This window comes from Manis pentadactyla, chromosome 1 (assembly GCF_030020395.1).
Source record: "Manis pentadactyla isolate mManPen7 chromosome 1, mManPen7.hap1, whole genome shotgun sequence".
Lineage (NCBI taxonomy): Eukaryota > Metazoa > Chordata > Mammalia > Pholidota > Manidae > Manis > Manis pentadactyla.
Genome location: NC_080019.1, coordinates 180,375,637 through 180,402,013, shown reverse-complemented (window position 1 = coordinate 180,402,013; position 26,377 = coordinate 180,375,637). Strand labels below are relative to the sequence as shown.

Genomic DNA, 26,377 nt, shown 5'->3' with positions numbered 1-26,377 from the left:
CAACAAACGAAAAAGCAAATTATCAATTAAAAAATGGGCAAAGGAGCTGCACAGACGGTTCTCCAAAGAAGAAATTCAGATGGCCAACAGACACATGAAAAGATGCTCCACATTGCTAGTCATCAGAGAAATGCAAATTAAAACCACAATGAGATATCACCTCACACCAGTAAGGATGGCCACCATCCAAAAGACAAACAACAACAAATGTTGGCGAGGTTGTGGAGAAAGGGGAACCCTCCTACACTGCTGGTAGGAATGTAAATTAGTTCAACCATTGTGGAAAGCAATATAGAGGTTCCTCAAAAAGCTCAAAATAGACATACCATTTGACCCAGGAATTCCACTTCTAGGAATTTACCCTAAGAATGCAGCAGCCCAGTTTGAAAAAGACAGATGCACCCCTATGTTTATTGCAGCACTGTTTACAATAGCCAAGAAATGGAAGCAACCTAAGTGTTCATCAGTAGATGAATGGATAAAGAGGATGTGGCACATATACACAATGGAATATTATTCAGCTATAAGAAAACAAATCCTACCATTTGCAACACCATGGATGGAGCTAGAGGGTATTATGCTAAGTGAAATAAGCCAGGTGGAGAAAGACAAGTATCAAATGATTTCACTCATCTGTGGAGTATAAGAAAAAAGAAAAACTGAAGGAACAAAACAGCAGCAGAATCACAGAACCTAAGAATGGCCTAACAGTTACCAAAGGGAAAGGGACTGGGGAGGATGGGTGGGAAGGGAGGGATAAGGGATGGGGGGGAAGAAAAGGGGCATTACGATTAGCATGTATAATGTGGAGGGGGGCATGGGGAGGGCTGTGCAACACAGAGAAGACGTAGTGATTCTATAGCACCTTACTATGCTGATGGACAGTGACTGTAATGGGGTGTGTGTGGGGGACTTGGTGAAGGGAGGAGCCTAGTAAACATAATGTTCTTCATGTAACTGATTAATGATAACAACAACAAAAAAGTCCTTTTGATTAAATTAATTAAAAATATGACTGAGTTTGCATTTTGAATTGACATTACATTCATTTGACACAAAATTCAACAGGAACAAAGCTATACAGTGAAAGGTCTTCCTTGTCTGACAACCACCCAGGTCTCCCCCTCTGAAACAGTTAATAGCAGTTTTTTCGTTTCTTGTGTATTTTCCAGTAAAAGGTAGCACTATAAATTTAACATATTAATGCATTTTTCCTCTTTTTTCTTAACACGAAAAGGGAACGTGTGGTATACGTTGCTATGTTCATATATTTTGCCTTTCTCTTTTTCACTTAAGAACTGCTCTCCAAAATATCTTATCAGTAAGTAACTGTATTAGGTTTTATTGAGCAGGAGTATCATAATTTATCTGATGGATTTCTTCTTGATAATTATTTCTAGTCTTCTCTTGCAGTCGAAGCTGCAATAAATATTCTTGTTATGTCATTTCACACATATGTAAGTGTATATGTAGGATACAATTGTACAAGTGTTGTTAGTGCATCTAAGGATAATTGCATTTGTAGTTTTAGTACATATTGCCAAATTGCCCTGTAAAGATATTAAACTCCCACCAGCAAAGTATTAGTGTCTGTTTCCTCATACCCTCACCAAAACAGTGAATCAGCAAACTTTTGTCCTTACCAGACTGATGGTGAATAACAATTTCTCACTGTAATTGTAGTTTGCATTCTTTAAATATGAATGAACTCAAACATTTTTTTTCTTATGATTAACAGCCATTTTCTCTTTTTCCTGCTGCATAAGCTATCTTATTATCTTTTGCTCTTTTTTCTCCTGGGCTAGTAGTCTGGTTTCTTAATTGATTTCTAAGAGTGCTTTATCATTTAGGAAAATTAAGCTTTTGTGTAATGAATTATTTTTTTTCTCACTTTGTATAATATCATGACTTTTCATATGGTGACTTTTGATATATAGAAATAGTCTATTGAATTCAGTTATGTGTAAATGATTAGATTTATTAAGATTCATTCTTTTATTTTACCTATAAACTAAAACTGCCAAGAATTTATCAGACACTAAACTACTTATTAGGAATGCATAGACAATTACGTGTAAGTACTGCCTTACTTGAACTAGTTTTTTGTCTTGTTTGGTAAACAAAGGAATTAAATTTGGTTCTGTGACCTTAAGTTGGTAGCATATAATAAGGTGCTCAGAGATTAGATGGATGAAGTATTCAGATACTTGATTTGCACTGCCCAATAATTCTGTTAACATGATCTGCAGTTACAATAACTGTGATCTTTACATTACGCATTTGGCTAGTTATACTTGTAATCTGCCAAAATCCCTAGATTTGCTTTTTCATGAGAAGAACTAGGCTTTGGATATGTTGAATTAGAAATGACAGGTATATAAAAGCAGAATTGTCTTGTAGGCATTAGAAATGTGGCTTTAGAATTTAGATGATCCAGCTAGAGGTGTTAAAAATCCATTTGTAAAGAGCAAAGCACTAAAAATAGCTAGCTGTTGTTACATTATTTTGAGAGTAAATATATGAGGAAAGAAAATTACTGGAGGAAATCTTACCCATTTTGTTATTAATCATAACCATGCTGTTACATAGGTGATCTAATGTTTGTTTTGCTTCTTTGACGATATCTAAAACTGTGCGGGGTTTTTGCCTTCTAATACTATAATCATATAATCTGATATTTCAAAAACAGTGTTTAAAAAACTATGGATTAACAGAATAACTGTGTTTTAAATTCTTTTCTTTTATGATGTGGTGCAGTCAAAGATGCTTTATTGCACATAGTTTAAATGGCAGAAAAATTGGAAACAACCTGAATGGCCAGGAAAATGGTTTAAAAGAAAGTTATGAGTTGTCATCTGAAAGAATGCTTAGTGCAAATTATTTTAATAATATGGGAAAGTACTGTTAAAGGAAAAAAGTATTATGCAAAATTGCATTTACTGGAAAGCAATATGGAGGTTCCTCAAAAAACTAAAAATAGAAATACCATTTGACCCAGGAATTCCACTCCTAGGAATTTACCGTAAGAATGCAGCAGCCTAGTTTGAAAAAGACATATGCACCCCTATGTTTATTGCAGCACTATTTACAATAGCCAAGGTACAGAAGCAACCTAAGTGTCCATCCGTAGATGAATGGATAAAGAAGAGGTGGTACATATACACAATGGAATATTATTCGACCATAAGGAGAAAACAAATTCTACCATTTGCAACAACATGGATGGAGCTAGAGGGTATTATGCTCAATGAAATAAGCCAGGTAGAGAAAGACAAGTATCAAATGATTTCACTCATCTGTGGAGTATAACAACAAAGAAAAAACTGAAGGAACAAAAACAGCAGTCGACTCACAGAACCCAAGAATGGCCTAACAGTTTCCAAAGGGAAAGGGACTGGGGAGGATGGGTGGGAAGGGAGGGATAAGGGGGAAAATGGGCATTACGATTAGCATGTATTAGAGAAGACAAGTAGTGAGTCTATAGCATCTTACTACACTGGACAGTGGCTGTAATGGGGTATGTGGTGGGGACTTGGTAGTGGGGGGAGTCTAGTAACCATAGTGTTGCTCATGTAATTGTATATTAATGATACCAAAATAAAAATAAACAAATAATAAAATAATAAAGCATTTCAAAATATGAAATATATGATTGCCTTTGTTTTAAATAAAAGTTTGAGTTTTTAAAAAATTGCATGTACTATATGATCTCAGCCACATAAATTGAATACATAAATAAGGAAATGTGTCAAATTATGTCATCTAGCTTTTAATTATACTAACATGACCTACAGTTATATTAACAGTCATATAACTTAATCATCTACTGTTCCTGTTAAGTAGTTAGTGCCTGATTAATACTTAGCATTTATAGTTATAGGTAAAATGAAAGGATAAATCTTGATGAATCTAGATAAATCAAATGATTTATATGTAATATAATCCCAAGTATTTGGGATTATAGATTTATTTTCCACATTGACTATAATACACATACACAACTTCCATAAAAAGGAATTTCTATAAGAAGCATTTCACAGAAATGACCGCAAATGATTTGTGGTTCTAGTAGACTTTCTCATGCAACTTCAGTGCAAATTATTAAAGTTTTACTGTGCACCTAATGTTTCTGTACAATGGCCTTTTTCTGTTAGCTCCTGGGTAGTGACATGTAATCGTGTATTCATCAGAATCATCCATGGATTTAAAAATATATATATATGTGTATCATGATTGGTGCAAGTGTTGTGTGTGGAGTCACGGGGAAGACTATAGGTCAGGGCAAATAGGGACTCTGTGGCATCTTACTACACTGATGGACAGTGACTACAGTGGGGTATGGGGGGGTGGCTCAATAATAAGGGTGAATGTAGTAACCACATTGTTTTTCTCGTGAAACCTTCATAAGAATGTATATCAATGATACCTTAATAAAAAAAAAAATATATATATATATACATGCTCAGCTCTACCCCAGAGATTCAGATTAAGTACATTAAGAGCAGGGTCAGCATCTATAGTTTCTAAAAGCCCTACAGTTGATTTAAATAGGCACCCTAGCTGAGAAAGTTGTCTATAAGCAGAAAGCTGTTTCACATGATGCTTACTTTGCACTTAACAGCAGCAGATACCAACTTTTGAACTAACGTTTTAAAGCCTTCCGTTGCATTTCATTTGTTAAACTTAAAGGGAAAGCAGCATATTTGTGTCACAGAAAACAAATCCAAATATAGATACTATGTATTGTTCAAAAGCTAGCTAGGAAAAACCTTATAAATGATTCCACTTAATAATATTCCATATCTAATTCATGATGTTTTTGGTTTTATCTTTTTCTCCCTAGTGAATGGAGTGCCATAGAAAAAGAAATGGGTGATGGCCTACAGAGTGCTGGTCATCATATGGATGTGTAAGTACCTAGAGAAATTGAGGTAAAACCTGAGGTGAAGGTTAGTGGTGAAATGAGTCTTCGGTTCTTTTGTTTTTATCAAGTTTGTTGGCATTTATATTATGCTCTGTGTATGTAGATCTGATTTAAGTTTATATCAGGAATGCAATTATATAATTTATATAATAATTGTAGTAAATGTTCATTTAACATTCAAAAATCAATCAGTCCAGTTCACATATTAGCAGAAGAAAACTATGTTCATTTCAATGCATGTAGAAAAAAAGCATTTCAACATCCACTTGGCAATAAAAATACTCATCAAACTAGGAATAAAGGAGCTTACTCAGCCTAAAACTTATAGCTAATATTGTGCTTAATGATGAAATATTGACACTTGCTTTTAAGATCAAGGAACAAGGAGAGGTTGTCTGTTCTTACCACTTCTAGTAAATATGATAATAGAGGTCCTAGTCAGTGCATTGAAGCAAGAATATCTAGTAAGAGGCTTAAATCTTAGGAAGAAGTGAAACTGTCTTTATTTGCAGTCAACAGGATCTTTTACATAGAAAAATCATAGTCAACCAAAAATATCACAGAACTAACTAACAACTGAATTTAGTGAGGCTGCAAAATACAAGATGAATATTGATTATATAAAAAATGAATTCTTTACACACTAGCAACATTTGGAAAATAAAAATTTATAAGAATACTTTTTATAGTAGCATCAAAACAGAATACTTAGAGATTAATTTAATGAAAGATAAGAAAAACTCATACCCTGAAAATTTTATGTGTAAACATTACTGACAGAAATTTAAAAACCTAAATAAATAGAAAGATAAGCCATGTTCATGGATTGGAAGACTCAGTAGTGTTACAATGTGCATTATTCCAAATTGGCAATCCCAATCTGTTTTGTAACTGTTTTATAGAAATTGATAAGCTGATTCTAAAATTTGTGGAAATGCAAAGAACCATCTTGAAAAATAACAAACCTAGAATATATTACCTGATTTCAAGACTTACTATAAAGCTATAGTTATTAAGGAAGGTATTGACATAAAGATAAACATCAGTGGAACAGAACGTAGTCCAGAAATATACTCACATTTAAACAGTCCATTTCAAGAAGTGGTTCTGGAATAATGGGTATCTTTGTGGGGAAAAAAAAATGAACATTGAGCTGTATCTCACATCTTACGTAAAATACTAGTTAAATTTAGATTATATACGCAAGTGTAAAAGCTAAAACTACAGCTTTTAGTAGGAAACATAGAAGAAAACAGAATCTTGTTGCAACCTTTAAATAAGTGACGTTTTCTTAAAAAGAACATGAACAGAAAAAAGAAAAATTTTTAATGGTAAATTGTTCTTTATCAAAACAAAAAATTTTGTCTTATCAAAAAGATGCCATTGGGAAAGGGAGGAATATGGACAGTTACTGTTCAGTGGGTGTAATTTCAGTTGGAGAAGGTGAAGAAGTTCTGGAGATGGATGGTGGCAGTAGTTGCACAACAGTGTGACTGTACTTGATACCACTAAGCTTACACTTAAAAAAATTTTAAAGGGCAGATTTGATGTTATATATATATGTCCCCTCTACATACACACACAAGACACCATTAAGGTAATGAAAAGGGAAGCCACAGATGAAGCCACAAACTGCGAGTAAATATTTCCAACCAATTATATATAATATATAAAGAACTCCTACAACTCAATAGTAAAAAGACAAAAAATATTTTATCAAAGTATTGTTTTTCTTTGGGCCATATTCAGGCTACGTGGCTACTTTTCAACCTGTTTGTTTAACCTTAAGAGTTCTTCCTGCATTCTCTTGATTTAGTGTTTTTAGTATTTGCAGGATTAAGATTATCCCTTCAGTTGATTATTTAAAGTGTTAAATAAAATTAATCTCAGTACTGTTGTCTAAAATCTTTACCACTTAATACTTTTCCACCCGACAATGTGCTGTTTATCCCTGTACTCTGTTCCTGTCTTCAAGCCACCAGCCCTGTGGTTCTTTTTGTTTCCTTAACATTAACTCTTTGAGAATCAGATTTATTAACTAAAGGCAGTTTTTCCTACTCTGCAGACTTTTTTTTTATTACTAATTTTATTTTGGTATCATTAATCTACAGTTACATGAAGGACATTATGTTTACTAGGTTCCCCCCTTCACCAAGTCCCCCCACATACCCATTCACAGTCACTGTCCATCAACATAGTAAGATGATGTAAAATCACTACTTGTCTTCTCTGTGTTGCACAGCCCTCCCCGTGCACCCCCACACACACACTCTACATGTTAATCATAATGGCCCCTTTCTTTTTTTTCCGCCCTTATACCACCCTTCCCACCCGTCCTCCCCACTCCCTTTCCCTTTGGTAACTGTTAGTCCATTCTTGGGTTCTGTGCTTCTGCTGCTGTTTTGTTCCTTCAGTTTTCTTTTGTTCTTATACTCCACATATGAGTGAAATCATTTGGTACTTGTCTTTCTCCGCCTGGCTTATTTCACCTCTGCAGACTTTTTTTCAGTTACCTAGAGATCCCACATTAACAAATGCAAGTTTGTGATTTCAGAATATGTACTTTGCCTGCTTTTGTAAGTCTTGTAAGCACATTGCTTTTGATGAATCTTAATATAGGTTTATTTATTTATTTTTACAGCTGCAGTAAATTTTGTTTATGGTAACCACATGAAGCAGGCCTGGGGACATAAAGCATATTTTTCTTCTATTCCTATGCTAAGGAATCAGAATTAATTTGAAAAAAGGCTACCTGTTAGACCATACAGAAGTAATATATAACATAGCTCATGTCCTTATGGAATTTTTAATGTGGTCAGAGAAATAGAACCAGCACATGAAACATTACTTTGGTAATACTTAAGTTGTAAATTGTTGATAGGAGACCAAAAGTAGAATGATGAATAAGGACTAAAGTAGTCTGGGACAAGGTGCTTGTAGGGTTTGGAGAGCCACCACATTGCTGTACAAGAAAGACTCAGGTTCAGGAACAATAATGGTGTGACAGTGAGGGGCTTGTCTGGATTAAAGCAGAGGTTGCTATTGAGAATTAGTATAAAATAAGGCTTCTAAAATTCTCTGTAATCTTTAGTTACTCTACTTTTCCCTTTATACTTTTTGCCATTGTTTGTAATTGCTACCAGTCTTACCAACTTTTTTTTTCTGCAGATTTTTGTAGCCCTTTCATAAATTTTTGAACAAAAGATATTAAGTATTACAGTGTTTCTTAAGCTACCTGTTACTTGTAGAAAGGACATTTTTTGGTTTGGTTTGTTTTTATTTCTAAGCTATTGCTGATCTAAACATTTTGGTAAAATTCAATAAAATTGTCTTATAATTAAAAATTGCTATAAATATTTCTAAATGCTTACTGTCACTTTCTGTGCTTGCTTTTGTCACGGATGGGCAGCAAACGGTCTATGGACCACACTTTGAACAGCACTTGTTTAGAAGAGTAGTGTTTGTGTCCTGGTGGAAGTCCCTCTGTGCGTTGTTTTTGGACAGGTATGCATCTTCTATTGATGATATTTTGGAAGATGAAGAACACTATGCAGATCAGCTAAAGGAATATCTGTTTTATGCAGAAGCATTGCGGTAAGCATAATAAATGTTCCAGATTCAGCCCTGATGCTGGTCAGCACTCTTCATATGCTACTGTAAAATAAAGATGGGTGATTTTCATTCATTATATTCCTCTGTGTTGCAGAAATCTAAGACAAGCCTTGAAATAGTATTTTAATAAAACCTGTTAGTCTCAGGCATCAGATCTAGCTGTTGTTCCTCCTTTTTTTTTCATTTTAAAGATTGGAAGCAAAATACAGATTGTGTGTAGCACTGTCTGTCAGTAGATTGTATATTACCTTTTTTTTTTTCTGTAATTTTGTCTGCACTTGTGTATCTTATCTCCTTAGTAGGATAGTAAAACTTCTTAGTATCAGGACTTTGTCTTCTGTATTCTTTTATCTTCTACAGAGCCAGAGTTCTCCAGTAGGTAGCCCTCTTTAATTAAGAAGTTACTGTATTCTTTCTAATTTAGGAAAGTGAATCATTTTCTGGGAATAGAGGGCTTTTTGTCATAGATGGTTTGGTCATTTTCTTATTATCTGTAAAAGTAGTATGAGAATTCTGTTAGTAAAATAGAAGAGTAGTTTTCCTTTAGCTGTTTTGTAACTGATTGAAAACATTTGCACATTGTTAGGTTTTTCTTCTAGGGCTTTGAGTAGGCAGAGGTTTCACCAGGTATTTTCAAGTCAACAACCAAAAGAAAGTTGCTGAATACAGTGGATTTATGTGAAGCTTTTAAAAACTGTAGAAAAGATTAATGTGTTGATATGGAAAGATGTCTATGGCATATAGTTAAGTAAGAAAAGATGTAGAACTACTTGGGACATGTGGATATGTATATTTGTAAATGTCTAGTTTAAGTCTGGAAGGATATACACTGTGGATATCTGGGTTGTGGGATTGAGGAAAAAAGAGGATTCATAAACTTTTTTTACTTTGTGCATTATTTTATTAGCATTTTTACAGTGAGCACAGATTACTTTTATGACAAGGAAAACGAATAGAGATTTCTAAAAAACAAAGCTTTGAGATAACATCTCAAAGAATACTCAGTTACTATATGAGATTGCAGCATTAGTTCCTTTGTTGTACGAGAGATTCTTTTAAAGTTATGTGCTAATGGTATGTTTATTGGAAAAAATGTTGCAAGTTTCTAGAAAGCAACCTTTTTTGTTTGAAGTGCATATGAAGTTTGGTGCTTAGGTCCTGCTAGATTTAATTTGTAACATTGGGCAACTATATTTTATATTAGAAAATTCTAGGTATACAAGTTCTGCATCTTATAAGACATTGTGAATGCCTCCCTTCAACCCCTGGAAAAAAGTTTTAACATGTTGAAAAAGAAGCCACAGAAATTAATTGGTGGCATTTTTTTCCTCCCTAGGGCTGTGTGCAGAAAACATGAACTTATGCAGTATGACTTGGAGATGGCTGCTCAGGACTTAGCATCCAAAAAGCAGCAATGTGAGGAACTGGCAACTGGGGTGAGAGTTTTTCCAATTAGGCATCTGTTATTATTTTAGCAAATCTTAAGTGAAATGGGCTGCCGTTGTGATACCCAGGATGCCTGTAGCTTTTACAGGGGAGTAATTTGTGAGAAACTCTGATTGGGTTGTGGTTTTGTATTTTGTAGTATTGTGAGAAATTCTGCCAACAGTGCTCCATGTGGCATGTCATCCCATTTATGATTAAATCCAAGTGAAAATTAACACTATTTGGGGGGATTAAAATACTGACTTTTGTCAGGTTTAATTTTACAAAATACATTTTAGAAATTTTAACTAACTTTGAAAAGCCTTACCCAGTTACAATCAGTGCATCTCTCCTAACAAGGAGTGTTGGTAAACTTTATTCTTGAATGTTTAAAGTGAATACTTGTGAGGGAAATTCTGTATCTTACTGTATTAGAGTTAGGTAATTTTTATAATCCACTTTCTACCATCTAGCTATTTCACTGGGCTCAAATTAGCTGTCATGATGAGAGTATACAGTCTGGAAATAGTGAAGCAGTGACAGTGCTAGTAGCATTTATTGGTCACCTCATAGTTCACAAATACTTCAGTGTCTCTGAAAATTCATAGATAAATGTGGAAAAAGACCACTGACCACAAAAGATGTTATACACTGGTTTGATTTGTTTTTAAAACTCAGAAAGTTCCCAGGCATTTCCAGGGAGCATGGTTCTCTACTCCCACATGTGAAGGGAAAAGTGGGAATGTAAAATTAGTGAGGGAGGAAATGTTAAAGCAGTGAAATTTGAGGCATTCCTCCAACAATTGGGTTTAGGCATCCTGTTTTATTAATAGATAACCAAGTTTCAGGTGATTTATGCAGCTTTTAGATGTTTCTTTAGTTTGGTTTATTTTCTTTGTTGACTGTTGAATTTTCCTATTTTTTATGTCATAGTAATTTAAAAAATATGACCATTAATGTAAAGAAATAAGTTGCCTTTTTCCATTTGATTAAGAAATACAGTTAGAATTTTCCCCTTCCTGACTATTCCATAGTATTCCAATGTTAGAGATTATAGTAAGAGTCTCCTGGTTGTAAATCTTATGGTGCTTCTGAGCTATGGGGAAAATGGCAAAAGTTTTCTTTTAATTGTGGTAAAATACACATAACATTATCATCCTTAACCATTTTTAAGCATACAGTTCAGTAGTATGTACACATTGTTTGGAATCAACTTCCAGAACTCTTTTTATTCACTTTGGAGAATTGAAAATCTATGCTTATTAAATATCAACTATCAATTTCCCTCCTCCCCCAGCTGCTGGCATACACCCTTCTACTTTCTGTCTCTGAATTTGACTACCCAAGGCGTCTCATATATATATATAGACTCATACAGTATTTGTCCGTTTATATCTGGCTTGCTTCTCTAGCATAATGCCCTAAAAGTTCATCCATGTTGTAGCACATGTCAGAATTTCCTTCCTTTTCAAGACTGAATAGTATTCTTTGTATGTGTGTACCACATTTTGTTTATCCATTCATCTGTTTCTGTTTATTTTTAGACTGTGAGAACCTTTTCTTTGAAGGGCATGACCACCAAGCTTTTTGGTCAAGAAACTCCAGAGCAGAGGGAAGCCAGAATAAAGGTGCTAGAAGAGCAAATAAATGAAGGAGAACAACAATTAAAGTCTAAAAATCTGGAAGGCAGGTAAAAATGCTGAGAGGTTTAACAGACAGACGTCTAGACTGCATGGCAAATTGGTTTTTTTAATAGCAATCCCCATCTCCATTAACATCCCCGGATTATAGTTTGTTCTAAAATGCAGTGATTGAATCCCTATGAAATTTGTGTTCATGAAAAATCATATTATAGAAATAGTTCTAGTGTGAGGGAAAGAAGAAAGAGTTTCAGTTTCATAATATTTATTTTCTTGTACTTTTCATGATTTCTATCCTTTGCACTTTCCTTCTGCCCTTTCTTACCCCCATTTAACAAAAAGCCTGATCATTCTTTTTTTTTAATTATTAAGGTATCATTGACACACAATCTTATGAAGGTTTCACCTGAGTGACATTGTGGTTACTACATTCATCCATTTATCAAGTCTCCCCCACCACACCTCATTGCAGTTACTGTTCATCAGTATAGTAAGATGCTATAGAGTCACTACTTGTCTTCTCTTTGCTATACTGCCTTCCCTGTGACCCCCCTGCATTATGTGTATTAATCATAATGCCCTTTAATCCCCTTCTCCCTCCCTCCACACCTACCCTCCCCACCTGCTTTCCCTTTGGTAACCGCTAGTCCCTTCTTGGAGTCTATGAGTCTGTTGCTGTTTTGTTCCTTCAGTTTTGCTTTGTTGTTATACTTCACAAATGAATAAAGTCATTTGGTACTTGTCCTTCTCTGCCTGGCTTATTTCACTGAGTATAATACCCTCCAGCTCCATGTGTGTTGTTGCAAATGGTAGGATTTGTTTTCTTACGGCTGAATAATATTCCATTGTGTATATGTACTACATCTTCTTTATCCATCTATTGATGGACACTTAGGTTGCCTCCATTTCTTGGCTACTGTAAATAGTGCTGCAATAAACATAGGGGTGCATATGTCTTTTTGAATCTGTGGTCTTATTTTCTTTGGGTAAACCCCTAGGAGTGGAGTTCCTGGGTCAAATGGGTCAATTTTTTTAGTTTATGAGGAATCTCTATTTTCCTTTCCACAATGATTGAACTAATGTACATTTCCACCAGCAGTGTAGGAGGGTTCCATTTTCTCATCCTCATCAGCATTTGTTGTTCTTTGTCTTTTGGTTGTGTTGGCTATCCTGACTAGTGTGAGGTGATATCTCATTTGCATTTCCCTGATGATTAGTGATGTGGAGCATCTTTTCATGTGCCTGTTGGCCATCTGAACTTCTTCTTTGGAGAAGTGTCTGTTCAGATCCTCTGCCCATTTTTTAATCGGGTTATTTACTTTTTGGGTGTTGAGGTGTGTGAGTTCTTTATATAGTTTGGATGTTGTTATCAGTATGTCATTTACGAATATATTCTCCCATATTGTATGATGCCTTTTTGTTCTACTGATGGTGTCCTTTGCTGTACAGAAGCTTTTTAGTTTGATGTAGTCCCTCCCATTTGTTCATTTTTGCTTTTGTTTCCCTTGCCTGAGGAGATGTGTTGAGGAAGAAGTTGCTCATGTTTATGTTCAAGAGATTTTTCCTATGTTTTCTTCTGAGAGTTTTATGGTTTCATGAGTTACATTCAGGTCTTTGATCCATTTCAAGTTTACTTTTGTCTGTGGGGTTAGACATTAATCCAGTTTCATTCTCTTATATGTAGCTGTCCAGTTTTGCCAACATCAGCTGTTCAAAAAGCGTGATCATTCTTCAGTGCATAGCTTGTGCTGCTTCCTTTGGAAAACTTCTCTTAACCTTGCAGGCTTTCAGAAACTTGGTTCCTGACACTGTAGCATGACAGTGTTGGGTTGGGTGGTCGGTTTTGTGTGCTGTTCCTGACTGAATTATGAGTCCTTCAAGGCTAATGACTGTCTTTTCCATCTTAATCTCCCAACACCTTGCATAGACTTGGCATATACTATTCCATAAGTATTTCTAGAAATGTAAGTACTTCTCAGAGATCTGCCATCACTGTCTGGTTCATTTTCCTTATTGTTGTTTTCATCTGATAGTCAATGAGCTGACCAAAGCAGACCAAGAGTGTGTCATTGGTTTGAGGTGTTTTTTTTTTTATTTTGGTATCATTAATCTACAATTACATGAGGAACATTATGTTTACTAGGTTCCCCCCTTTGCCAAGTACCCCCCCACAACCACCATTACAGTCACTGTCCATCAGCATAGTAAGATGTTGTAGAATCACTACTTGTCTTCTCTGTGTTGCACAGCCCTCCCCGTGCCTCCCTCCACATTATACATGCTAATCGTAATGCCCTCTTTCTTCCCCGCCCCCTTATCCCTCCCTTCCCGCCCATCCTCCCCAGTCCCTTTCCCTTTGGTAACTATTAGTCCATTCTTGGGTTCTGTGATTCTGCTACTGTTTTGTTCCTTCAGTTTTTTCTTTGTTCTTATACTCCACAGATGAGTGAAATCATTTGATAATTGTCTTTCTCTGCCTGGCTTATTTCATTGAGCATAATACTCTCTAGCTCCATCCATGTTGTTGCAAATGGTAGGATTTGTTTTCTTCTTATGGCTGAATAATATTCCATTGTGTATATGTACCACATCTTCTTTATCCATTCATCTGATGGACAGTTAGGTTTCTTCTATTTCTTGGCTATTGTAAATAGTGCTGCAATAAACATAGGGGTGCATCTGTCTTTTTCAAACTGGGCTGCTGTATTCCTAGGGTAAATTCCTAGAAGTGGAATTCCTGGGTCAATGGTATTTCTTGAGGTGGTTTTTAAAATTTTACAACTGCTGGCACCAGATAAGTAAAAGTAAACCTTAGAAAGACAAATGCCCATAATAATTTTAAAAACTCTGGTACCATTTAAAGCAAGTTCGTGATAAATGTCACTTGTAATCCATTTTATCAAATAGATTTTATGTTTCTCAGAGACTCCAGGAAGGCAACTTCCTGGGGCATCTGTTAGGCTTCTGAGCTGGTTCAAGATATCATCTACATGTGTTCTGTAGGAATGATTCAGAGCTGGAATTCTTGTGGCAGAAATAGGGATTAGTAAAATGTAGAAGAATGTATGACTGTCCCTGCTCATCCACTATAATTTTTAGGAAGAGAATAATAGAATTACCTTTATACAGGCAATAGCTTTTTCCTCTATATAGACAAATAAAAACCAATAAAAACAAGATCTGGTTAATATGAATTTATAATATAAGTTTACATAGTTTAAATAAGAATAATAAAAACTATACTTTCTATTTCAGAGAATTTGTGAAAAATGCTTGGGCTGATATTGAACGCTTCAAAGAACAAAAGAACCGTGATTTAAAGGAAGCCCTTATAAGCTATGCAGTCATGCAGATCAGTATGTGCAAAAAGGTAGGTTTTGGTTTCAGTGAAGATACAAGTATATTCAGAAGTGCTTACAAATTTCTTAAAAATTATTTATTGGGATCAAAGTATCATTTTCACTTTTTTTTTCAATTTGGCTTAGCAGTTTTATTTATTTATTTATTTGACATAAATAATATACAATCTTAGGAAGGTTCCACATGAGCAACACTGTGGTTACAACATTCACTCATATTATCAGTCTCCCCCCAACCCCATTACACTCACTGTCCATCAGCATAGTAAGGTGCTATAGAGTCACTACTTCTCCTTGCTACACGGCCTTCCCCATGACCCCCCTACATTATGTGTGCTAATCATAATGCCCCTCAACGCCCTTCTCCCTCCCTCCCCACCCACCCTTCCATACCCTTCCCATTTGGTAACCACTAGTCCCTTCTTGGAGTCTGTGAGTCTGCTGCTATTTTGTTCCTTCAGTTTTGCTTTGTTGTTATACTCCACAAATGAGTGAAATCATTTAGTACTTGTCTTTCTCTGCCTGACTTATTTCACTGAGCATAATACCCTCCGGCTCCATCCATATTGTTGCAAACAGTAGGATTTGTTTTCTTCGTATGGCTGAATAATATTCCATTGTCAAACTGTATCATTTTCACTTTAAAGCCCATTCTTCTCCCCTTCCAGAATGTTTCCCTGTTTCTCTACATAATTTTGAAAAAAATATTATAACCAAAATTATTGAGTCTCATTTTTGAGTCTCCACTCATCTAAATTTTAAAGTTACATGCCCCATTTAAAACTTATATTTGAAAGTACAAACCAATAAAATTACTTTGATTGTAAGATCTATGTCAGGGCAGTAAAATACCATTCCTAATAGTGATACGTATATAGTACTTTGGAAAATAGCTTCAACGTTATTTGGAGATAATATGATTATGGTATGGTTTGCTTTCTGAGTAAATCCTTCATGTTGCAGATATTCATAGAATTATACAAATGTTGAAGCTTACTCTGATTTAAATAAGTTTTTGACACTGGCAAAATCTTTTCAAAATGCCTTTTTAATAAGAAAATATAGAAGACAGTGTCACTCTAATACCAAAACCAGGCAAAGACACCACAAAAAAAGGAAACTACAGACTAATATCCCTAATGAACAAAGATGCAAAAATACTCAACAAAATATTAGCAAACCGAATTCAAAAATACATCAAGAGGATCATACACCATGATCAAGTGGGATTCATCCCAGAGAAGCAAGGATGGTACAACGTTTGAAAATCCATCAGCATCATCCACCACATCAACAACAAGGACAAAAACCACATGATCATCTCCATAGATGCTGTAAAAGCATTTGACAAAATTCAACACCCATTTATGATAAAAACTCCCAACAAAATGGGTCAGAGGGCAAGTACCTCAACATAATAAAGGCCATATATGACAAACCCACAGCCAACATCATACTTAACAGTGAAAAGCTGAAAGCGTTTCCTCTAAGATTGGGAACAAGACAAGGATGCCCACTCTCCCCGCTTTTATTCAACACAGTACTGGAGGTCCTATCCCAGGCAATCAGACAACACAAAGAAATAAAAGGCATCCAGATTGGTAAGGAAGAAGTCAAACTGTCATTGTGGCAGACGACATGATATTGTACATAAAAAACTTAAAGAATCCTCTCCAAAACTACCAGAATATCTGAATTCATAAAGTTTCAGGATACAAAATTAATACACAGAAATCTGTTGCATTCCTATACACTAACAATGAACTAGCAGGAAGAGAAATAAGGAAAACAATTCCATTCACAATTGTGTCAAAAAGAATAAAATACCTAGGAATAAACCTAACCAAGGAAGTGAAAGACCTATACTCTGAAACCTACAAAACACTCTTGAGAGAAATTAAAGAGGACACTAATAAATGGAAATTCATCCCATGCTCTTGGTAGGAAGAATTAATATCATCAAAATGGCCATCCTGCCTAAAGCAATCTACAGATTCAATGCAATCCCTATCAAAATACCAGCAGCATTCTTCAATGAACTAGAACAAATCATTCTAAAATTCATATGGAACGACAAAAAAAGCAAAATAGCCAAAGTAATCCTGAGAAGGAAGAATAAAGCAGGGGGTGATTACGTTTCCCAACTTCAAGCTTTACTACAAAGCCACAGTAATCAAGACAATTTGGTACTGGCACAAGAACATACCCACAGACCAATGGAACAGAATAGAGAGTCCAGATATTAACCCAAGCATATATGGTCAGTTAATATATGATAAAGGAGCCATGGATATACAATTGGGAAATGACAGCCTCTTCAACAGCTGGTGTTGGCGAAACTGGACAGCTACATGTAAGAGAATGAAACTGGATTACTGCCTTACTCCATACACAGAAGTAAACTCGAAATGGATCAAAGACCTGAATGTAAGTCATTCAACCATAAAACTCTTAGAAGAAAACATAGTTAAAACTCTCTTGAATATAAAGATGAGCCAGTTTTTCATGAACATATCTCCCTGGGCTAGGGAAACAAAAGCAAAAATGAACAAGTGGGACTATATCAAACTAAAAAGCTTCTGTACAGTAAAGGACACCATCAGTAGAACAAAAAGGTGTCTGACAGAATGGGAAAATATATTCATAAATGACATATCCAATAAGGGTTTGACATCCAAAATATACAAAGAGCTCACTTGCCTCAACAAGCAAACAGCAAATAATCCGATTAAAAAATGGGCAGAATAGCTGACAGACACTTCTCTAAGAAAAAATTCAGTTGGCCAAGAGACACATGAAAAAGATGCTCCACATCACTAATCATCAGAGAAATGCAAATTAAAACCACAATGAGATATCACCTCACACCAGTTAGGATGGCCACCATCCAAAAGACAAACAACAACAAATGCTGACAAGGATGTGGAGAAAGGGGAACCCTCCTACACTGCTGGTGGGAATGTAAATTAGTTCAACCATTGTGGAAAGCAGTATGGAGGTTCTTCAAAAAACTCAAAATAGAAATACCACTTGACCCAGGAATTCCACTCTTAGGAATTTACCCTAAGAATGCCACAGCCCAGATTCAAAATGACAGGCATCCCTATGTTTATCACAGCACTATTTATAATAGCCAAGAAATAGAAGCAACCTATGTGTCCATCAGTAGATGAATGGATAAAGAAGAAGTGGTACATACACACAATGGAATATTATTCAGCTATAAGAAGAAAACAAACCCTACCATTTGCAAGAACATGGATGGAGCTAGAGGGTATTATGCTCAGTGAAATAAGCCAGGCAGAGAAAGACAAGTACCAAATGATTTCACTCATTTGTGGAGTATAAGAACAAAGCAAAAACTGAAGGAACAAAACAGCAGCAGATTCACAGAACCGAAGAGTGGACTAACAGTTGCCAAAGGGAAAGGGACTAGGGAGAGTAAGGGGATTAAGGGACAATATGATTAGCACACATAATGTTGGGGGGGCACAGGGAAAGTAACATACATATGCACAGAGAAGACAAGTAATGATTCTATAGCATCTTACTACGCTGATGGACAGTGACTGTAATGGGGTATGTGGGGGGGACTTGATAATGGGGGAAATCTAGTAACCACAGTGTTGCTCATGTAATTGTATATTAATGATACCATTAAAAAAAAGTATAAAACATTCCATAACCTCTTTTGTCATGACCCTGCATATGTGGCTACCAGTGAGTACCAGGGCTTTACATTTGTCTAGCACTTCACAATTTATCCAGCAAGTTAACATGCATTATCTCAGTAAATCCTAGAGTAAGACAAATTCCCTTGTTTATGAAGACCTTTGTAGAGGGAAAAATCATAGTCATATAAATAGTTTGATGCTTTAATTTGTATTTTCTGGCTAGCAAACATCACTTTCCTAATCCTTTTTATGTGTGTCACCAGCAGTAGTATGAAGAACAAAGGTCTTTTGAGACAAATGCCAGACTTAGGCACTAGTCAAGTGGGCTTTTTTTGTATTTGACAAATTTATATTTATGCCTCAGTGAAATTTGAAGGTACGTCATGTTGTGTGGATCTTTGGAGTCACTTAAGAGAAATCAAAATCTTGACTATTCAATCTACAAATGCTGATGGTTGCGTATATTGTAGTTTGGTGGTGGTTCTGTCTGTGTTACTGTCATCCACCAACTCCTGCCTACCTGCTTCTCACTGTGCTTCACATTTATAGCCGCCTTTGTAATCTGCCTTTTTTAATCTCGGTAGGTCTGAAAGGTCAGATAACAAAGGTTTCTAGGGTTAGTGTGGTTTGTTTTGTTTTTTCCTATTAAAGACTTAATAAGCTCCCATTTGCTGCCTTTCCAAAGTAAAATGCGGACTCTTTATAGTGACTCAAAAGACTTTTCTCTATCTTGCTTAGGGTTGGGGTGGTTGAAGGTGTTGATCTCTGAATAAAAAAGATACTACTGTAGGAATATTATCTTGTATGTCAACTCTTGTATCCTAAGATAATAACCATAGTAAACAAAGAGTTTACTCACATGAGATTAGAATATATATTCACCTTATTTCCCAAGAATCGTACTATAAAGTATCATCATGTTTTATTTCCTTCTGTAAGTGTAAAGATTTTTATATGTGAAAATCTAAAATATTTTCTTTAGAAACTGAATATTAAGTGCTAGAAGTCAAGAATAACATTAGTTTTTCTTGAATGAATATGGGTGCCTATATTTTGTTTATTTTACTTGTATATTAACTTTTAAAACATTATACTTTGTTATGATGTCAGCTATTCAAAGTGGTAATTAAATATAATTGAATGCTAAATTGTAGTAGTAATAAACCAAAACAAAAAAGTTAAATAAAAAAATGTTAATATTAGCATTTAAAAATCAAATATCTTGAGTTTCTTGGTCAACCTTTTTATAGTGAATTTTCTAATCTGTTGAAATTGAGGCTGAGGCTTATAAGAAATACTTGGTTGATTTTCAAGTTACTTTTGGTCTTTTCAAATTTTAAAAATCAATTATATATACTACAATAAAAGAAAGAGAAAAAAATAACCCTTTCAGTTCAGTCTTTTAAAAAAATCATAAAAATAACATATGCTCACAGTAAAAATTTCAAATAATCCAGAAGCATATTAAGTAAAAATTCTCCCCAACCTCCCTTTGAAAACTTACCACTGTTACACCTTCATGTGTATCCTTCTGTACTTCTTTGTACATTTAAACTAATTTGGTAAATATACACTTTCTTCTTCCCCACAAGAATAGGGTTGCATTATATGTGCTAGTATGTGGTTTAAAATGTTTCGTTTGATGTGTACTGGACATCTTACTATGACAGTGCTGAAGATCTGTCTTATCCTTTCTGACAGCAAATGCTTTTAGATATTTTATCCAGCCAATCTGAGACATTTAAAAAAATTTTTAACTTGGTTTTTATATTCCATCAGAGAGGAAAAAACCTAAAAGGATTCCTGAATTTTTTCCTTGTGTTTGAAGCCTTGATAAATATTCACACACTTTGATGTTTAAGTATTAAAGTTCTTCATAAATTCATAGTTATCAGAGAATATGTATCTTGTTTATTGAAAAAATACCTTTGTTTCTACCACTTAAATTTTACAAACATGCATTTTGTTTAAGCATGTTAGACATATTATATCTTATTAGTTTTGTGCTGAATAGCCTTTCAGAACCACTGAGAGGGTTTTGATAACTTAGTATATAATTGGTTTTATCAAAACATTAGTTATTAGACTAATGATTTAATAATTCATTACTTTATATTGTTAGACTACTAAGGTTTTTTCTTTTGTTTTCCACATTACATAGAAAAAATTGCCCCAAAACTTGTTTGGTTTACAAATAGAAATGATATGAATATGTGATATGAGTAAACAAGTTTATGTTAGGAATCTTGAAAACTCAGTTTTCTAAAAAGAAGTTGTGATAGTTCTTTCTCCATCTTGACGATAGGCTCATACAAATGATTCTCATGTTTTTCCAGAAGCATTAGATATTTACTTATATTAGCTATTGCCAGAAAAGCTGTCATATGTGCTGAACTTGTCAGTTATTCCAAAAAGGGAAACTTACCATAACATTAAACCGAAGTCGGGCTTTCCAGAATCCTTCCAAATTCACATTTTAAAATTACTTTTTCTTTTTTTAATTAGGGGATTCAAGTTTGGACCAATGCTAAGGAATGCTTTAGCAAGATGTAATCCTGTGAAATGGATTTTTCTTCAGTTGAAGTGCCCCAAAACAGAAGCACAAGTAAATTTTAAAAATTTTATTTGCTACCCAGTATATACAAAAATATATAATAAGTTGATTAAATTCAACTTTCTTTAATTTGATTGTAGTTGTGTTGATATAGCACAAAAAGGATGTATTTCAATGAAGATTAAATAATATAATTTAAGGTTTTGGGGACTGGTGCTGATTCCAAAAAGTTAATTTGATAATATATACCATAGATTGTTTGTTAGACTTCTGAACCAATGACTGAAAGTCCGGATGTTAGATATTTTCTGGATGTTTGTTTGAATGCCAGCTTCTTCAGATCTGTTTATGTAAGGAGTTTTTTTCCTAAGATGAAATTCCTATTTTACTTGGGAAGACCCACTAATCTGTTACAGAGGGTTATTTTTTTCTTGCCTTATAGTTGAGCTGTTTGGTTTGACAAAGCTCAGCAGAAACTTCGTGTGAAATCTAAGACTTCTCTCCTGCATTCATTGATGCCCCCTATAACATTTGCAAACACTAGAAAATGCCTTCAATTTGTGTTTTACCAGAATTTTGATACTGGTGAGAAATTTTATACTGCCAACAAAGAAGACTCAACTTCTCAGATATATAGTGGAATACATTGTAATGATCTAGGAGTTGCTGTATAGGAAGTTTTGATTGAGTATGTTACATATAAGCATTAAGTTCTTCTCAAATAATTCGTAACTTCAGTGATGAGCCTAAGTTTACTCTGTCAGCTCTCTATATACGGCATTTCAGGGTACAAGTTGTAGCATTTCAATGTATGATATATATGTAATGAACATATCTGTTAGTATCTTGATTATTAACGTCTTTTCTATTGCTTGGCTGTAATTTTTGTAAAGATAAATTATATTGGGTTTTTTTTTTGTGTTTTTTGTGGTATATGTTCAGAAGCAAAGCACCCTCATTTTGCTAGCTTTGCAGAATCTTAAATGTGTACTCATTATTACTAATTATGTAAAAAAATCCACAGTACTGTTCAGCATTTGACTTTTTTACATGTTTAAAACATTGTTGGATTTTTGTGCTGTTTGCCAAACTTGATACAATAAATAAATGAAGTATTGTGCTGATTTTCATTTGATTTTTGTTCTTTTAACAAACTCATCTATACATGCCCTGTAAGAAAATAATACCTGGCATGTTATGTTTGTTTTTTTTTTTTTTTATTGAAGGGTAGTTGACAACAGTATTACATTACATTAGTTTCAGGTGTACAACACAGTGATTCAACATTTATATACATGATAATTCTAGGTACCAGCTATCACCATACCAAGTTGTTACAATATTTTGACTATATTCCTTATGCTATACATTACATCCCGGTTACTTATTTATTTTACAATTGGAAGTGTGTTTATATATATATATATATATATATATATATATATATATATATATTTTGTGAGGGCATCTCTCATATTTATTGATCAAATAGTTGTTAACAACAATAAATTTCTGTATAGGGGGGTCAATAGTCAATGCACAATCATTAATCCACCCCAAGCCTAATTTTCGTCAGTCTCCAATCTTCTGATGCATAACGAAGAAATTCTTACATGGAGAACAAATTCTTACATAGTGAATAAGTTACATGGTGAACAGTGCAAGGGCAGTCATCACAGAAGCTTTCGGTTTTGTTCATGCATTATGAACTATACACAGTCAGTTCAAATATGAATATTCATTTGATTTTTAAACTTGATTTATATGTGGATACCACATTTCTCTATTATTATTATTTTTAATAAAATGCTGAAGTGGTAGGTAGATACGAGATAAAGGTAGAAAACAGAGTTTAGTGTTGTAAGAGAGCAAATGTAGATGATCAGGTGTGTGCCTGTAGACTATGTGTTAATCTGAGCTAGACGAGGGCAATAAACATCTATGTATGCAGAAGATTTCTCTCAGAACATGAGGGGGGAGGTTCTAAGCCTCACCTCTGCTGCTCCCCATTTTCTCACCAGATGGCCCCCTGCGACTGTGCCTGTCTTAGGTTGTTCCTCCCTTGAGGAATCTTACCCGTCTCTGGCTAAGCAGTCATATTCCGGGGCCATATAGGGAAATGTTAAGTTGGTAAGTGAGAGAGAAGCCTTATTGTTTGAAAAGGTTAGCTTTTTACTTCTTTGCATATTTATGCCCTGTGGCTTCTATGCCCAGCATTTGTCTTGAGGTGTCTTTACCACTTGGAAGAATTATGATACTAGGTAAATTCGACATGTGGCACGAGTTCTATTTAAAGGTTGTGATTAGGTAGGAAGAAGAAAAGCTATAGAAGTAGCAGGCAGAAGAAAACCTGGGAAGATTGATTATTTCTTTGACATATCTTCGTGTAGAGTAACTTCAGTGTGGATAGGTTTTAAACTACTAATTAAATTGTGCACACACATTAACATAATAGGAATATAGTTACCTAACCAAAGCATACCTGTAATTACCAGCCATCTCCAGTGAAACCAAGAAAACCAGTTAGGCACCTTAGGCATTTGTGAAAACTTATCTATGATATGGTGGATATTGTCCGACTGAACTTAAACAGTCTGAGAGAATTCAGATAAACTAGAACAACCCATTCCTGGGGACTGTTCATATCCCATATGTTCTTTTAACAATAAATAGTCTGTGGTTGTAAGATTTTGGAGCGCTACAATTTGCACTTCTCCTAATTCTTGGTTGAGTTCCAACAGTATAGATCCAGTCCAATTTGTTGTTTTACTGTATGGCATGTTATGTTTTAAAGTGTTTAATTGTGTCAGTTTGTGTTGGATTTTAAAAAAATAAGATGAAAAGAGATAAGATTTTAAAATTTTTACTGTTTTTTTTTAAGATTGTGAGAAGCAAAAGTCATCTGTATAAACATTTTATTCCATTAAATTTTATCATCTCAGAGTCATGAAATAAAATTGCATTCCATTTGGCATTTAAAAATCAAAAGCCTTCTCCCCCAAACTAACTAAATGTAAAGTGTATTAGATCTTTTTCTATTAGCTGATGTAATTTGAGAAGATCATTGTTACCTGTGTTTTAAAAGGTGAATTAGGAAAATTTTTATTCTCTAAAATACACAGCTGTTCACTTGGTTGCATGTGTGTTTAACTAGAAATATCTTGATTTGGGTTGATGTTGAAAAAAATTCCATTGATAGCACAAATCATTGTTTTAAAAAAAAACTCTTAAAGGAATTTTATGATGGAATAAAGTAATTTTTTGTACTATCCAGAATGAATATAAAGAAAATAATTTATATGTAATAACCCTTTTTAGTATTTAAACATCAGAACTCAAAATGAATTATTAAAAAAGGGTGGGTTAGATCTCTAAAGCTAAATATAAAAAGATAATATAAGCAATAACTAAAGAAACATGACTCATTACATTCATATATTTAGTAACAGGAAGATTTCATCTTGACAGTGTACTAATGATGCAATTGCTATAGTCAAAGCATTAAAATTAACTGAAGTCATACTTACCCTTCAGTTACATCCAAAATCTTTGAGTATGGATGAATGAGTCACTGGTAATTACAACATAGCATCCAAAACAGGAACTGAGAGTTCTTAAAATTCAAGTGTCTTTAAAATAAACACAACACCCAGCTTGGAATGGAAGAAAAACCAAGAGTTATGTAACAGGAATGCTAGTCTTTTTATATCCTTATAATCATTCTATGTTAGATTTCTACACATATTCCCCTTGGTAGAATTTATTGATTCTTCTAAAAAGTTTTCCCTAAAAAAGATTTAGGAATTTCTTTCAAGGGTGTGTAACCCAGAGAAATAAAGTAATAACCAGCCAAATCAGTAGAATTGTGCTTGCTTCTTGGGTTATACAACTTTAAATTTATATATTTGCAAGGAAGGAAGAAGCTAAGGGAAAAAATGAGCACATTAAATCCAAAGTAAGTAGAAGAAGGTAAATACGAAAAGTAAGCAAAAATCAGTGATATTGAAAACAGATTGAGTTAACAAAGCTAGAAATTAGTTATTTAAGAAGATTAATAAAGTTAAATCTCTAGCAAACCTGGACAGAAAAAGAAAAAAGGACAAATTATCCTATCAGGGATGAAATGGGGTATGCTTTTATAGATCCTATAGACATTAAAAGGATAATAAGGAATAGTATGGACAACTTTAAGCCAACAAATTAGATGAAGTCAACAAATTTATTGAGAAATACAGTTAAACTGGTATAAAATGAAATAGGAAACTTGGGTAGCCTCATATCAAAGAAACGTATTATCAAAAATCTTCTATGAAAACTCCATATCCCACGGCTTCATTGGTAAGTTCTAGCAAATGCTTAAGGAAGAAAAAGTTTCCTACACAGACTTGCAGAAAATAGGAAAAGGGAATACTTCCCAGTTTTGTTTTTTTATGAGAACAGTATTACCACAATACCAAAACTGGCCAGACATGTTTCAAGAAAAGAAAATGACACATATAACATCATAAAATATAGATGCAAAAATCATTAGCTAATTGAATTGAGCAATATGCAAAGAGCCTAATACATCATGACCAAGTAGAGTTTATCTCAGAATACACAGTTGGTTTAACATTAAAAGTCAATTACTATAATCCACTATATTTGCAGAATAAAGGAAGTACCTCATTTCAGGAAATGTGGAAAAATCATTTGACAAGATTGAATACTGATTGATCATTTAATCTCAGCAAACTAGGAATAGAAAGAAATTTAATAAAGGATATCTGTGGAAACCAACAGGTAACATCATACTTAATGTTGGGAAAGTTAAGTCTACTTATCACTAGACAGCTGCTCACTAGACAATTACGTCCTCATTTCTCCCTCTCCTCCCACCAATACTGAACTTCCTCCAGTTTTCAGCTCAATCTCTGTGTAGCTATCCTCCTCCCCTGTCATTGCTGAGCCTTTTACTCAGAATATTTTTTGAACCCTGAAGCACATGGATGTCCCATGCTTGAAGATCTAACAAAGTGTGTTCACCAGGTGGGTGTTCCAAGTCCAGAAGGTTTGGTTATCTGTTGATTTGGCAGGTAGTTATAAAATCCATCCCCAGATGAAGCTGCAACTGGTTGATTCAGCAATAAAAGCCCAAATGAATAAAACATCCTCATCATATACCTGTGTGATTGAAGCACCATTCAGCA

General features: G+C 34.4%; 1 protein-coding gene across 3 annotated transcripts in view; it reads left to right on the top strand.

The window, feature by feature from the left end:
- Window positions 1–22,312, top strand: part of SNX4 (sorting nexin 4) — a 56,927-nt gene extending 34,615 nt beyond the window's left edge. For 2 of the 3 annotated variants that reach the window (XM_036905033.2, XM_036905039.2), the window contains 6 exons: window positions 4,844–4,909; window positions 8,429–8,518; window positions 9,873–9,972; window positions 11,506–11,651; window positions 14,857–14,971; window positions 21,140–22,312. In XM_036905033.2, the coding sequence (XP_036760928.1) occupies window positions 4,844–4,909; window positions 8,429–8,518; window positions 9,873–9,972; window positions 11,506–11,651; window positions 14,857–14,971; window positions 21,140–21,187 (565 nt within the window). In that variant the 3' untranslated portion in view covers window positions 21,188–22,312. Of the gene's footprint in view, window positions 1–4,843; window positions 4,910–8,428; window positions 8,519–9,872; window positions 9,973–11,505; window positions 11,652–14,043; window positions 14,135–14,856; window positions 14,972–21,139 lie in introns of those variants that run through there. The other variant, XR_008998195.1, reaches the window with a different exon arrangement.
- The last annotated feature ends 4,065 nt before the right edge of the window (window positions 22,313–26,377 follow it).